The sequence below is a fragment of the Ursus americanus genome, chromosome 17 (assembly GCF_024610735.1).
Source record: "Ursus americanus isolate L20-20 chromosome 17, mUrsAme1.1.p, whole genome shotgun sequence".
Taxonomy (NCBI): Eukaryota; Metazoa; Chordata; class Mammalia; order Carnivora; family Ursidae; genus Ursus; species Ursus americanus.
Window position 1 is genome coordinate 43,766,836 of NC_142143.1, and position 14,876 is coordinate 43,781,711.

At 34.8% G+C, this 14,876-nt stretch overlaps 1 protein-coding gene across 1 annotated transcript in view; it reads right to left on the bottom strand.

The window, feature by feature from the left end:
• Positions 1–9,319: 9,319 nt before the first annotated feature.
• Positions 9,320–14,876, bottom strand: part of RAB21 (RAB21, member RAS oncogene family) — a 35,211-nt gene continuing 29,654 nt past the window's right edge. The window contains exon 7 of the mRNA XM_045789573.2: positions 9,320–10,794. Coding sequence (XP_045645529.1) covers positions 10,652–10,794 — 143 coding nt within the window. The 3' untranslated portion in view covers positions 9,320–10,651. The remainder of the gene's footprint in view (positions 10,795–14,876) is intronic.

Genomic DNA, 14,876 nt, shown 5'->3' on the forward strand with positions numbered 1-14,876 from the left:
TGTTAAAATATTTCCAGGTACATACATAGAAAGGATAATTCAGTCATATGTGCATCTTAAAAATATTACATCAGAAGTTCCTGAGGCTCCTGGGTGGCTCAGTTGGTTAATGTATCTGACTCTTGATTTTGGCTCAGGTTGTGATCTCAGGGTCGTGAGATGGAGCCCTGCAATGGACTCTGACCTCAGCGTGGAGTCTGCTCGTCCCTCTCCCTTTGCTCCTCACTCTTTCTCTCAAATAAATAAATAAATAAAATCTTAAGGAAAAAAAAAAAAGGAACAGAAATTCCACTTGATAAAGCAAATGTTTATTCCCCAGGCCATTTCCAAGTGTGGTAAAAATTCTAAGTTCTAAATTAAACTTTTATAAGGTGCAGAAAACAACTGTGTGATACAGTGAAATAAGATGAAAATTCAGGAAAGTACAGATAAATAGCAGCTCTTAAAACTGCCCAGCAAAATGGATGAATATTTGTAGATTTCCCTCACAGGGCCATGAGACACTCTCCCCCAGCCTAACTCCAAGGCTTTTCTTAAACATGATGAAGTTCTTTCTCTAATAACTAAATCGTCCTTGTGCCATATATTGGATCTTATGTCCCTTGGATCTTACATTGACTGTATATGCCACACCCCAATTTTCAAAAACTGAGGCATAAATTTTCAAATGTGCTAGTTTTTAAAAGATTACCATCAAAGACCATCAAAAGCAGATACAGAGATTAAAGATCTAACCACTGACTTTGTAACACCAGCACGTGAATCCTGACCACAATACTTAAGTAAGTGCAATCAGTTTCAATTATTTATTATTCAGATAAATAAATGTCTACCTACAAGGCTAATCAGTGTAAGTAACCACCTGAGATCATGACTCAAGGTTGTTTCACTGTCTCTTCTCCTGTCCATTCACTGTTTAGTTCTCAGCTCGAGTGCCCCATTAAGCACATGCAGAGGCTCCTTTCAGCGTTTCTTGGTGAGTATGTACCTAAAGATGGCATAAAAATTCATGTGAGTTAATAAGGTAAGTGTAATGATTTGCTTTGAATAGCCCATCAGATGTATTGAATTAATAAGTAACTGGCACATGCAATTTTTAATTGCAAAGGAGCCAGAAAACAAAAACAGCAAAAATCATCTTGAAAAACTGAAGCTAAAAACTTAATACAAATTTTTAAAAAGTTTCTCTTAGAGATTAAAAATTTGGGGACACTGATATTGTTTTCAACACTAAGGCAAAAAGGGTGGTGAATAGCTCAAGTTTTCTAATTCAAGTTTTTCCAAAAGAGAACAGGCAGCCCCCAAGTCAGTTTCAAAAAAACAGAGCAAGATGGTAAGGGAATTTAAGACCAGCTTTAGCAAAAATTGTGGCATCTGAAAAATTTAGAATTCATCATGCAAATGCCAAGTATCTGGAAGATTCTGTGTAATTTACTGATCACATAGAAAGGCAGAATTTAGGGTGAGGGCTACTGACTAAAAAAGGTATTAGTTAACCTTAGTGAATAAAGGTTTTAGAACCTATCTCAATCTTCCCTCGTGATTTAAAACTGACCTTAAATACTAATATTGTATGTCAAGTACACTGAATTAAAAATAAATGAATTTTTAAAACCCTGATTTAAAATAATGTCAGCATAAGTCATTATTAGGCCAGGGATATCCCCAAATTTCTCTATAATCATTAAATACAGCATTTTTTTAAAGCAGTACTTAGCTTAAAACTTCTTTTTCTTTTTCCTTCCTTTCCTCCTTCCTCCCTTCCTTCCTTCTTCTTTTTAAGCACCACTACAAATACTGTGATCCTTTGACAATATATATTTTCTAGAGTGTCTTTTTAAAAGATTTATTTATTTGAGAGATGGGAGCAGGCAGAGGGATAGGGAAAGAGAGAGTCTCATGCAGACTCCATGCTGAGTGAGGAGCCCAACACATCCTTGGTCCCGTTCTCTAAGATCATGACCTGAGCCAAAATCAAGAGTCAGATACTCAACTGACTGAGCCACCCAGGCACCCCAACAATATGTATATATATATGTATATATATACACACACACACACACACATATATATATATTTTTTTAAGATTTTATCCATTCACTTGTGAGAGAGAGAGAGAGTGTGTACAAGCAGGGGGAGCATCAGGCAGAGGGAGAAGCAGGCTCCCTACTAAGCAAGGAGCCCAATGGGGAACTTGAACCCAGGACCCTGGGATCATGACCTGAGCCGAAGGCAAATGCTTAACCGACTGAGCCACCCAGACGTCCCCCGACAATATATTTTTAAAAGGCTGTTTTTGGATTCTTGGCTTTTAATATTCTGATTCACAAATCTTGCCCATTTTTCTTTCTCTAATTAAAGCCACCCATATTCCTATGATTCACTGTCAATAAAAAGAAACGAATAAGTCACTTACCAGATTGAATGAAGAAGCTCTCAATCAACACCACTCTTAAGCTTTAGCTCTTCATTCTGCCATTTAAGGAAATTCCTAATTTTTTAGAATCATATCCTTGTCAAACATTGCACAGATGAGAATTTCTTATACATGGTGATTATTTTGCAAATCCAGTTAATATATATAATATATTAATATTAATATATAATATATATTAAAATATATAATAATATATCCAGTTAATAATCTTTTAAATGTTTGATTGGAAGAGGCAGCAGCACAGCTTTAGTTCTGACAAAGCAGTGGACTAATTGTTGGGGAATTAGGGCTGCCAAATGTCAGTCTCGAAGCAACACAAAGATAAATAATCAGTGACTTAACAGTGCCCTATCTGACCATCTTCAGTAAGATTCCTCCAAAATTACATCCTTCATAAATTCCCTGTGCCACTACTTTTGGCTTTAAAATCTTTGAAGGGGAGAAACTACCCATGCCACTTCTTCAGTTAAACAGTTTCAGATTTTAAAATACTAATATGGGATTCAGTTGTGGCGTGGGAGCTACCATTGGATAGCTTTGGACAAGATGAATAATTTTGTCACCCAGGAAACAACAAAAAGTCCTAAAGTATCTTGTCCTTGCTATATAGTTTTTCTTTCATGGGGCTTTACATTTTGAAGAACTGTCACTAGATCATTAAAATTATTCACCTTTTGGGGCACCTGGATGCCTCAGTTGGTTAAGTGTCTGCCTTCAGTTCAGGTCATGATCCCAGGGTCCTGGAATTGACTCCTGCATTGGAATCCTTGCTCAGCGGGGAGCCTGCTTCTCCCTCTGCCTGCCACTCCCCCTGCTTGTGGCGACAAATGAGTAAATAAAGTCTTAAGAAATAATAATTCACCTTTTGTGAATCAGTGTAGACGAATTAATACAGATGAATGTTACTAGTTTTTTTATTTATTTGAGAGAGAGAGAGACAGAGAGAGAGAGAATGAGAGGGAGAAGCAGACACCCCGCTAAGCAGGGAGCCTGATGTGGGACTCGATCCTGGGACTCCGGGATCATGAACTGAGCTGAAGGCAGTAGCTTAACCAACTGAGCCACCCAGGCACCCCCTGAATGTTACTTCTTGATAACTGGCTTATGAAATAGTTATTTAAAAACTGATTTCACCCTATTTTCTCCCAAAAAGGGCCAAGAAAGGACTGTGATAATTTGAGTTAACTCTAACAATAAACTGTAATATAAAAAATATCCTCAAAGCATCTTATCCAAAAATATCCATTGAAAAGATTATTGGAAAATTCAGACATTCATTAAGCTTTCTGGTTCAATCTTTCTGGTCTATGTCTTCAATTTCAGGTAGGAAAAAGGGGACTTACTTCCTATTTGAAAAGTGTATTTAGAAATACACAAATTAGGGGCCCTGGCTGGCCCAGTCAGTAGAGCATGTGACTCTAGATCTCCAGGTTGAGTTCAACTCCCATGTAGAGCCTACTTAAAAAAAGAAAGAAAGAAAGAAAGAAAGAAAGAAAGAAAGAAAGAAAGAAAGAAAGAAAGAAAGAAAGGACACAAATTATACTATGATACACTCTCCAAATGGGCCTACTATGACTTAGGGATGGATTGTGTCCTGGGTTATTCTTTGGTGACAAGACAACATCTGTCAAAAACAAAGAAAATAACACCATTGCTTTTTAAAATGCATTTTTTTTCTAGGTTAAAAAAAAAAGCAGCTGTCTAAATAAGCAAAAAGCATCTGTTTCTTCACTGCTATTACAAAATCTGGAAAAGCAATTTGGGCTTAAGGATCACTTAATTGTCCCCTTGAAGCTAGAAAACAAGTTATTCTATTTTAATTTGGCTTGAAAATGTATTATTTGCAAGACTCAAAATCATTCTGTCCAGCTTTACCTCAAATTCACGATCAGCTCCAACTACTGTCATTCTAATTACCTCAAAAACTGACGTGTATATATCTGATCAAATACAGAATGTGAACACGTGTGCTCAGTCAACCTCATATATACAGATAAGCTGCTTATATCCTGGACTATAGGAAATGGTCATCTGCTCCCCATCTGTGAGCTCTCACTACAAAGGAAGCTGGTTCGCCTGCTGTATGTGCACTGGACACAGAGCAGGTACTCAATAAATGATTGAAACTGATAAATAGTCATGATGAGCAGAATGTGCTTTAAATTTTTAAAAGACCATCCAGGAACAATTAACAAAATCATGTAAACTTGTGCTTAATTTCCCATCTGAATTATTTTCATTAAAAATCAAATATGAATAAATTTGTTGTTCTGGGGCATGCGCAGCTAACTTTGTGTCAAGGCACTCACATGCTAAGCTATAACCTTAACAGTGAGAAATACCTATAAAGTTAATTGTGGGGGACAACTGCAAGGCTTAAGTAAGAGAATATGCCAAGAATGAGCCCAATTCAGAATTACACAGGTACCAGCATGCTCCTCTTTCCCTACCCTATTTCCACAGGATATAGAAACCAATGATTTGACTTTCCCAGAATGCTAGTTACTCTTTAAGCTTAATTTATGATAAACATAAAACATACTAAGAATCAAGTAGTTAACTTCCAATGCAAGAACTGTCACCACTGATTTAACTTTCTTTAAAGAAGTATGATTCTGGTTTGTTCTTGGTAAATTGGTCAGTTGAATAAAGATGGAATTTGACATAAGGTAGATTTCAGGGAACTGAAAATTCATAAAGGCCAAATATAAATAAAAACATTTATATATGAGAGATATAGACACACACCATTAACAATGGTTATCTCTTAAGAGGGATAGGGATGTGGGATGTTGGGGGAAGGGAAATCTGAAAAGGGACTTTTCATTTTTTCATTAAAGGCACTGACCAACCAGAAGTTTTAATTTTCGGCAGCATGAAGTCCTGTGTGATGTAACTACTCGGGAGTTGTATAAAGACTTTACTCTGTATTTTCCCTATAAGCTATTCCTACCCCCTTTTTCCTTCTTCCCTCCAATAAAAACCTATTCTGAATAAAGAATCTGCTAAATTCTTGAATTGTATATATTAATCAGTTAACAGTAGGCCAAAAGTAATGTACTTCAAATCAATTATAAACAGATGTCTTTCTAATATTCTGATTCACATGCTTAAGGGAGACACTGATTCTGTCTAAGCACTGGCTTGCACTTAAATTCTATGATTCTAGTGAAATCCACCTAATTGACAAGATTCCTTTTGGGAAGGTTTCATGGAGAGTCAGAAGTTATTTTGAAAGGCAAACACCCCAAAGAGATGTGGGAGAAAACAAAAAAGTCTGCATAACTGACATAACAACTCCTAAACATGATGGTAAGAGAAAAAAGCAAGTTGCAAAACATATGCATAGTAAGAGAGAATTTATGTAAAAATTTAAAACCTATGAAACTATGTATTTCTATAGGTAAATATATACGTATATAAATGCACAGAGAAAAGGTAATTGAAGAGTATATACTACAGAGCAATATTTTCCATCTGGGAGGGGAGTACTTTTTATTCTTTTTCCTAGAATATATTCTCAGATAATTAAATACAAAATGAAGAACTTTTACATTTCTAGGAAGTACTACATATGATGGTTTCCTTAAAATAGTCTGCTACCAAAGACACAGTTTAGCAAATACCACTGTTGTCTATATTTCAACATTACCATACTTTATCCTTGCTGTCCCTCACCTTTCTCTCATTGCTCTACACAAGCTCAAATTTAAGGAAGTCATTTTAGCTTTTTCTTGAGTATTTGATAATGAAGAGCTGATACAGTTGTTGGGAAGTATCCAAATCAAGGTGAGAACTGATACAATGAGAATAAAGGTAGGCAGCTTCATCTTTTGGTTTTAATGTGATGCATTTGGAAGTATGAGCAGGCCTCTGAAGACAAGATGCTTTAAGAGTAAGATTCTTACTGGGTGTGCCATGTAACATCAACTTGCCATGTTCATTTACCTACTGCAGAGGAAAAGTTGTAGTAGCAAGGTTAACACTTAAAAGCACACTTGGCTGCTCAGAAGAGAGATGATATATAAATCCCAGAGAGCACAAGCAGTGCTATAAGTCTACCAAATTAAAGTGACATTTGTTTAGAAGCAAAGCATCGTTGCTTGAAATTAGAAATTCTTGAAGAGTATTTGATTTTTTTTTCATTACATATGATTAATACTAAAATACTTGCATTTAGGAAAATTTGCTCAGAATTCTAATTTGTTTCCTTTGAAAGGGGAAAAGCCATCAAAGGCAGACATATGTGTAACATGAATTTTGGTCCACAACACCAAATATATTATTGTTTTTGTTAACTGAAAACTACAGAACAGCAACATACTAGAATCAATGCCTATTATGAAATTAAATAAATGTATGTATTCAATGAATCCCAGTTTTTAGTTATTAAAATCTAGGTAATACCTTTTGTAATTTAGAAAAGAAAGAAGATCTACTTAGTCGCTATATCTCCAGACATTATTTTAAGGCTGCTGCTGGCTGCAACCATCTATACCCTTTTCTGGGAGAGCTCAACATCTTCAATAGTCACAGAGTATGTATTCCCTCTCTGCCACACTGCATCTATAAAGAAAACTATAATGGCAAACAGAAGTCAAAAGATGAATTTCAAAAGTTAAAGGCACAGATCAAACCACTTCTGGAGATAATATAAGTAATAATTATAAGGGTAAATTCTATTACTTGGCGATAACATCAATGACCTAGACTCCTTGTAGCATTTATAATATAGAAAATTGCAAATTATATTAAAAGACATAGTATCACAATTCATTTTTTATATGTTCTAAATATTTGGCATAATGCATAACTCACCTTATTTAGAAATGACCTGATAATGTATTTTCAAAGCGATTATAAAAATGTCAGGTTGTAGAGTTTCACATCTACCTGACTTCCATTCTCCTCACTATCCTCCTTTCGTATTTCCCAAATTTTATCTTTTCATACTGAGAACCTGTATCATTCTTTCTTACTTTAATGCCAAATAAAAAGTAATCACTAATAATATATGGCTAATACTAACAACAATAACAAGAACAAAAAAGACATCAATTTAGCTGTAACAGCCATAGCTTTAGGGTATTTTCTGGAGATATCCCCAGAACAAAACAAATTCGAACACTCATATTTCATACAATAATGTGATGCTTTTTTTTTCAGATTGCTGTTTACCCCCAAACTGTTGCAATATACATTTTTAAAAACAATATTTTCCTCTATAATCACAAAGCAAAACAAGATGCAGAATACCCATCATTACAGAAACAATGATTGTATACTTTTAACATAATATTCAGGTATTTTTAATGACTATCTTATACCAATTTTTAAATATATATACTAAATGTATACACTTACTAGTTGAAAAATATATTGGTTCTACCTACCTACTACTTTTAATACACAATACAGTTACTTGTGTCTTCTTCCTAATAGCACAATTTATAAGGACAGGAACACAAAAGATATGTTAAAGAGGTGAAGAAACTATCAGAGAAATTTCCTCAGCCTTAGTTTACCATCTCTTTACCTCTCCTTTATGCACATACTGCAATTGGCTGGTCCTCTTTTATTTCTCTTTCATCCTATTCCTACCTAATGACCTCTCAGGCCTCAGGGTAAAGACAAGTATTCCATATTATTTATTGTTGCTAATGAATTAGCTTAAATTACAAGTCAAAAAAAGAAGAAAGAAACACTTGAGGTTAAGAAAGATACACAGAAACCAAAGGAGAGTAAAGGAAAAAAAATATGGAGAGTGGTTTTACCCCATCAATAATTATCTGGCAAATCTGGAGCAGAGGTTCCTATCTGGACTTAATATCATTAGTATTGGGTCAAAAATCGAGAGTTCAACTCTCCAATTATCAGGCTTTATGACTTTACTTTTTGGAATAAAGCTCAATATCATCTCTAATTAGTGTAAAAAAATTTCACTCCAGGGGTGCCTGGGTGGCACAGCGGTTAAGCGTCTGCCTTCGGCTCAGGGCGTGATCCCGGCATTCTGGGATCGAGCCCCACATCAGGCTCCTCTGCTATGAGCCTGCTTCTTCCTCTCCCGCTCTTCGTGCTTGTGTTCCCTCTCTCGCTGGCTGTCTCTATCTCTGTCAAATAAATAAATAAAATCTTTAAAAAAAAAAAAATTTCACTCCAAAGGAGAAGAGTTTATTTCCCATCTGCATGTATACTAGTAGAAACGGCAAGGCTTTCTTTACTATCTGTGGAAGAACCAGGGGGACAAAAACAATTTTTCCTGTATTTGTACTCATGATTCTCCTTGTCTCTCCTGTTGCCCTGCATAAACACAAACTTCACAGGACACTGAGAGATTATACAGAGTACAATCATCTGATTTAAAAAAAAAAAAAACAATTTTAGCTTATCTCCGACTCTTCCCACCCCACCCTCCCAAACACACACAACAGAAATCAAATCAGTGTGTTGAGTTTAGCAAGGAGAGTAACTAAAGAAGGTAAAGGGAGGGCTCACAGAACACTTAATAAATACTACGCTAAAATTCTAACATCATAACATCAAGGTGTCAATTCAACTTTAAACCCATTTGGGAAAGTTTAAGCTATTAACTTAAAAATACGGTAGTACTTCTATAGTAACTGTAACCTCTTTATATCCTCTTAATTGCTCATGCTAACAACTTTATTGCATACTATTGCTTCTTATAAGAAGTAAATCCAGGGACCATTCCATTTTATCTTAGACATAACATTTACTAGTTTTCCAAGCATGACAGAAATGGAAAAATATATATATTAGAACAAGAACAACTTATGTTAATCTCCATAATTTGTGATCCTTCTGTGAGCAGTGTCTGATTCCATTAAAATGAACAAATTTAAGTTCAGTCCTATGCTTAAGAAAAAAAAAAAAAACCCTAATGAGACTAATTTACAAAGTATACAAGAATATAATTTCATAATAAATCTTTCCAGTGTTTGCTATAACCACATTACATGAAATGTTTCCCTTCACAGAAACTCAGAAGGACAACTCTTATAAAATGGAACAAACTTTTCTGTGTTCATCTCTGGCAAGCAATGAACAAATACAATTTGCTCACAAAGGGTTTAAAAGTGCTGCCCCAGGAGAATAAACCACCCACTAACATGCTGTATGAATGAGTCTTGGTGAGTGGCAACTCTCTGGGACCTCTTCCTCTCTTCTCACACCAGTGAACCCATCTCACATAAAGTCTAAGAGAAAACTAAAGCCATTGCAGAAGTGAAACTCAGCATGCTCCACTCAAATACTTCTAAGGTAACCACTCTAAAGCAAAATCAGCAGAATTCATCTCTTTATCCAAAAAAATCCCCCCCAAAACAACAAAAAAAAACCCAAAAAACCTCAACAAACCGAAAGGTAAATGCTGTTGTTCAATCATCAGAAAGACTTACAGAGGCAAAAAATATGACAACAGCAATAATTCAAGTAAAGTATATATGAAAATTGAAACACGCCACTTTCAAGTTAAGACAAAAGTGAAGGGGAGCTATGATCTTTATATCAGAGTCAAAAAGCTTAGGCATTATCACCAAATGTTAATTCACTTTACAGTCATCAATGAGACTATTGTATATATTTTTGCACCTTGCGCTTGTAAAGCAGATAAAATATTTAATATGTAATTTTACAATGTATTTTACCAGCTCAGCATACAGGTTGTATATAGATTATATCAAAGTAGTAGACAGTTAAGGGGCCTGTGCAAACCCTGCAAAAATAGTACTTCAGGTATCTGCTAATTAAAAAAAAAAAAAAAAAAGAAAACAAAAACAGTTTGCCGTTTAGAAGTGATACAATTCAAACTACCACAAAATACAAAGGGCTGCAAAAATGTATACCATTCCAACAACATATATAAGTTATTAAATAAAGATTTGATTTAAAAGAATATAAATGAAGCCTTTAAGTAGGTCTTTTCTACATGCATATTATTCCTTATTAAAGAAAAAAATATGTAAAAAGGCCATTGGTAATTGCTTTGTTAACATTTGTAGAAAAATGCCAATTCTCTGGTCACAAACTCCACTAAGTTTAGCACTTAAGGTCTCTGCAGTGTTATAAACGTAATTTAAAATACTGTTAATTCTATAATTCCATTGGTAAAATAATGTGACTTGGAATATGGCAGTCTTCATGTTGAGGGCAATGATCCACAGTTTGTTTGTTTAATTTCTTAAGTGTGAACAGTTATCCAGAAGAACAGCACCCTCCACCACTGCTCTGAGCTTGAGGTTCATCATCAATAATCTGTACACCTCGCCTTGCAGATCCTGGCTGACTGGAGCCATTGCCTTTCGCTCTCTCATCCACTTGTGCTGTTTCTATCATCCCTAAGAGAGGGAGGAAACAAATTATTTAGGACCACAACCTATGAGTTTTCTCTTTCTTATAAGTTTTTTTTCAGTGTACCACGATAGCCATTTCTGACTTTCAACCAACAAGGAAACTAAATATAATACACATTTTGTCAGCTCACTAAATAGCTTTTCCTGCAAATTATAAATAGTTAATAGCAAGTGATCAATAGAAAAACTTTTGCTTTGAACAAATGACTGTATACAAGTATAATCCTTAAGATTTTCCAAATATTCTTAGCAACATGTCAAAGAAGTTCAAATTATTCCAAGTGCAACTAATATTTAGGGAATAAGATTTATTCTTCAACTAGTAAAGTAATACTTTTAAGCAAATAATATTTGAAAGAATTAAAGAGTTTTAGATGAGGGAGGAAAAACAAAGCCAGAGGACTCATGCTATTTGACTTAAAGATATATCAGAAAGTTACTCCAATAAAGAGTGAGATATTGGTGAAAGGAGAGCTCTAAAGATCAATGAAACTAATAATACACTATATATTAACTGAACTTAAATAAACAAACAAACAAACAGAGATCAATGGAACAGAGTCCAGTCACTTGATTTTTTATGTATATGCGAAGATTATTCAATGAAGAAAGAATCTTTTCAGAAACAGTATTAGAACCGGACATTTACATGTAAAAAATAAACCTTGATCTATCTATATCCCTTGCCATATATAAAAATAAAAAAATGAATTATGGACCTAACCAAAAATTTCTAGAAGAAAACATAGGAGGAAATCTCTGTTGGAAAAAAATCTTTGTGACTCTGAATTAGGCAAAGATTTCTTATATAGGACACACAAAAAATGAATCATAAAGAAAAACTGACAAATCAGACCTTATTAAAATTTAGAACTTCTACTCCAAAAGACACAGTTAAAAAATGAAAATATAAGACACAGACGAGGAGTAAATACTCACAAAATACATATCTGAAAAAATGAAGAAAGAAAAGAGGGAGTCCTTAGAACAATAATTCTTAAACTAGGGTCCAGAGACTGCTCTTAAACAATGGTTTCCAAATTTAGATGTACGGGAAAATCCAGTAAGATGAAATAAGAAAACATGACAAATTCTAATTTCTACTTATTATTCCCAAACCTTTCAAATTTTCTATTTTTTTGTGTGTTTTATAAAAATGTACAACATATAGTATTTGTATATGTTCTCTAATTTTTAAATAAAAATGGGAAATACTCAAATTTTTTTCTATAAAGATGTGAGATTTAGGGGCATCTGGGTGGCTCAGTCGGTTAAGTGTCCCCTTCTTGATTTTGGCTCAGGTCATGATCTCAGGGTTGTAAGACTGAGCCCTGTATCAGGCTCCATGCTCAGTGCAGAGTCTGCTTGGGATTCTCTCTCCCTCTCCCTCCACCCCTCCCCCCACTCCTGCATTCATGAACACTCTCTTTGCTCTCTCTCAAAAAATAAATAAATAAAATCTTAAAAAAAGAAATGTGAGATTTATAACATTTCTAAGCTACAGATCTAGAACCTTGGTACTCAAGTACCCATCATCACATGGGTGCCTGTTAGAAATGAAAAGCTGAGGCCCACACCAGACCCATTCTAATCAAATATGCATTTTAATAAGATCTCCAAGTGATTGATAGGTATGTATAAAAGCAGTGAAAATAGAAAGAAATTCTCAAATTTCAGCGTGCATCACAATCACATGGAAGGATTGTTAAAACACAGATTCTAGGCACCACCTCCAGAGGTTCTGATTGACTTGGTTTGGGTAGGGCACAAGAATCTGCATTTCTAACACACTCTCAAGTGATGCTGATGCTGCTGATCAGGGGACCTAACTTAGAGAATTAAAGCTCTACAAAAACTTTGAATGATCTTCCAAGTTTTCATAAAACTGAAATCTACTCCAAAGTTTGCGTATATGTACATTTTCCTAGAGACAAAAACCACAGTTTCATCAAATTCTCAGAAGACTGTGAGGTCCATAAATTCAAGGAATATAATCTGACAAAATCATTTCAATCTATTATTCCATAGACGAGGGTTTTCCTAAGTATGGCACAATTCTATTGGTGATAAACAGTTTCCTCTCTTTTAAAAAAAACTTTGTACTATGAAAAACTTCAAATACATATAAAAGTAGAAAAAAATGGCATAATGAAAATCCATTATGTTCATCACGCAATTTCATCTATACTCAGCAAGGACCCTACTATTATTTTGATCCAAATTCTAGACACATTTTATTCATAATTTTAATATGCTCTCTAAATATAAGGGCTCTTTTTTTATTTTTTTATTTTATTTCATTTTATTTAAGATTTTATTTATTTATGTGACAGAGAGACAGCCAGCGCGAGAGGGAACACAGCAGGGGAGTGGGAGAGGAAGAAGCAGGCTCCCAGCGGAGGAGCCCGATGTGGGATTCGATCCCGGAACGCCGTAATCACGTCCTGAGCCGAAGGCAGACGCTTAACGACTGCGCTACCCAGGAGCCCCTAAGGACTCTTTTTTTAAAAAACAAGAACTTTTAAAAAATATATATAACCATAACACCATAATCATAACTAAAAAATTTACAATAATTTTTAAAATAAAGAATAATTCAATTTATTTAAACTAAAAACAAACAAAACATTTCAGCCATTTCTCCCACCCCCAAACCGTCTCTGGCAACCACCAATCTGTTCTCTGTACCTACGAGATTGGTTTTATTTATTCATTTTTAGATTCTACATATAAGAGGGATCATATACTATTTATCTTTCTCTGACTTATTTCACTTAGGATAATGCCCTCAAGGTAATATTCCACTGTGTATATAATACACCACATTTTTTTTATTCAGCCATTGACGGACACTTAGGGTTGTTTCCAGTGGTTGGCTATTGTAAATAATGCTGCAATGAATAAGGTTTATCTTTCCAAGCTAGTGTTTCTGTTTTCTTCAGCTAAATATCCAGAAATAGAACTGCTGAATCATATTATAGTTCTATTCTAAATTTTTTAAAGAACCTCCCTCCATACTGTTTTCCATCGTGGCTGGACAAATTTACATTCTCACCAACAGTGCACAAGGGTTCCCTTTCTTCATAACCTCACCAACACTCGTTTCTTGCCTGATACTAGCCATTCTAACAGACATGAAGTACTATCTTATTTCATTGCAGTTTTGATTTGTATTTCCCTGATAATGATGTAGAACATCTTTTCAGGTTCTTATTGGTCACCTCTTTGTCTTCTTTGAAAAAATGTTCAGATATTTGACCGATTTTTTAATTGGATTAAATGTGGGGTTTTTTTCTATTGAGTTGTAGGCGTTTTTTAAAATATATTTTGGATATTAGCCCCTTATCAGACATACGATTTGAAAATATTTTCTCCCACTTAAGTTGCCTTTTCATCTCGCAGACAGTTTTCTTTGCTGGACAGAAGCTTTTTAGTTTGATATAGTCCACTTGTTTATTTTTGCTTTTGTTGCTTTCACTGTCAGATTAAAAAAATCACTACTAAGACCTATGTCAAGGAGCTTACTGGCTATATTTTCTTTTAGGAGTTTTATGGTTTCAGGTCTTAGGTTCAAGTTTTAAATCCTTTTAAGTTAATTTTTGTGTACGGTATAAGTTAGTGGTCCAGGTTCATTCTTTTGCATGTGGCTGTCCAATTTCCCCAACACCACTTATCGAAGAGACTGTCCTTTCCCCGTTGTACATTCTTGACTTCTTTGTCATAAGTTAATTGACCATATATGCATGGGTTTATTTCTGGGCTCTGCATTCCGTTCCATTGATCTGTGTGTCTGTTTTTATGCCAATACCACACTGTTTTACTATAGCTCTGTAATATAGTTTGAAATCAGGGAGCATGATGCCTCTAGCTTTGTTCTTCATTTCAAGATTGCTAAGGCTACTCAGGGTCTTTTCTGGTTCCATACAAATTTTAGGATTGTGTTCTCTTTCTGTGAAAAAATGCTACTGGAATTTTGATAAGGACAACGCTCAATCTGCTTTGGGTAGTATGAACACTTTAACAATACTAATTCTTCCAATATATGACCATGGAGTGTCTTTCCATTT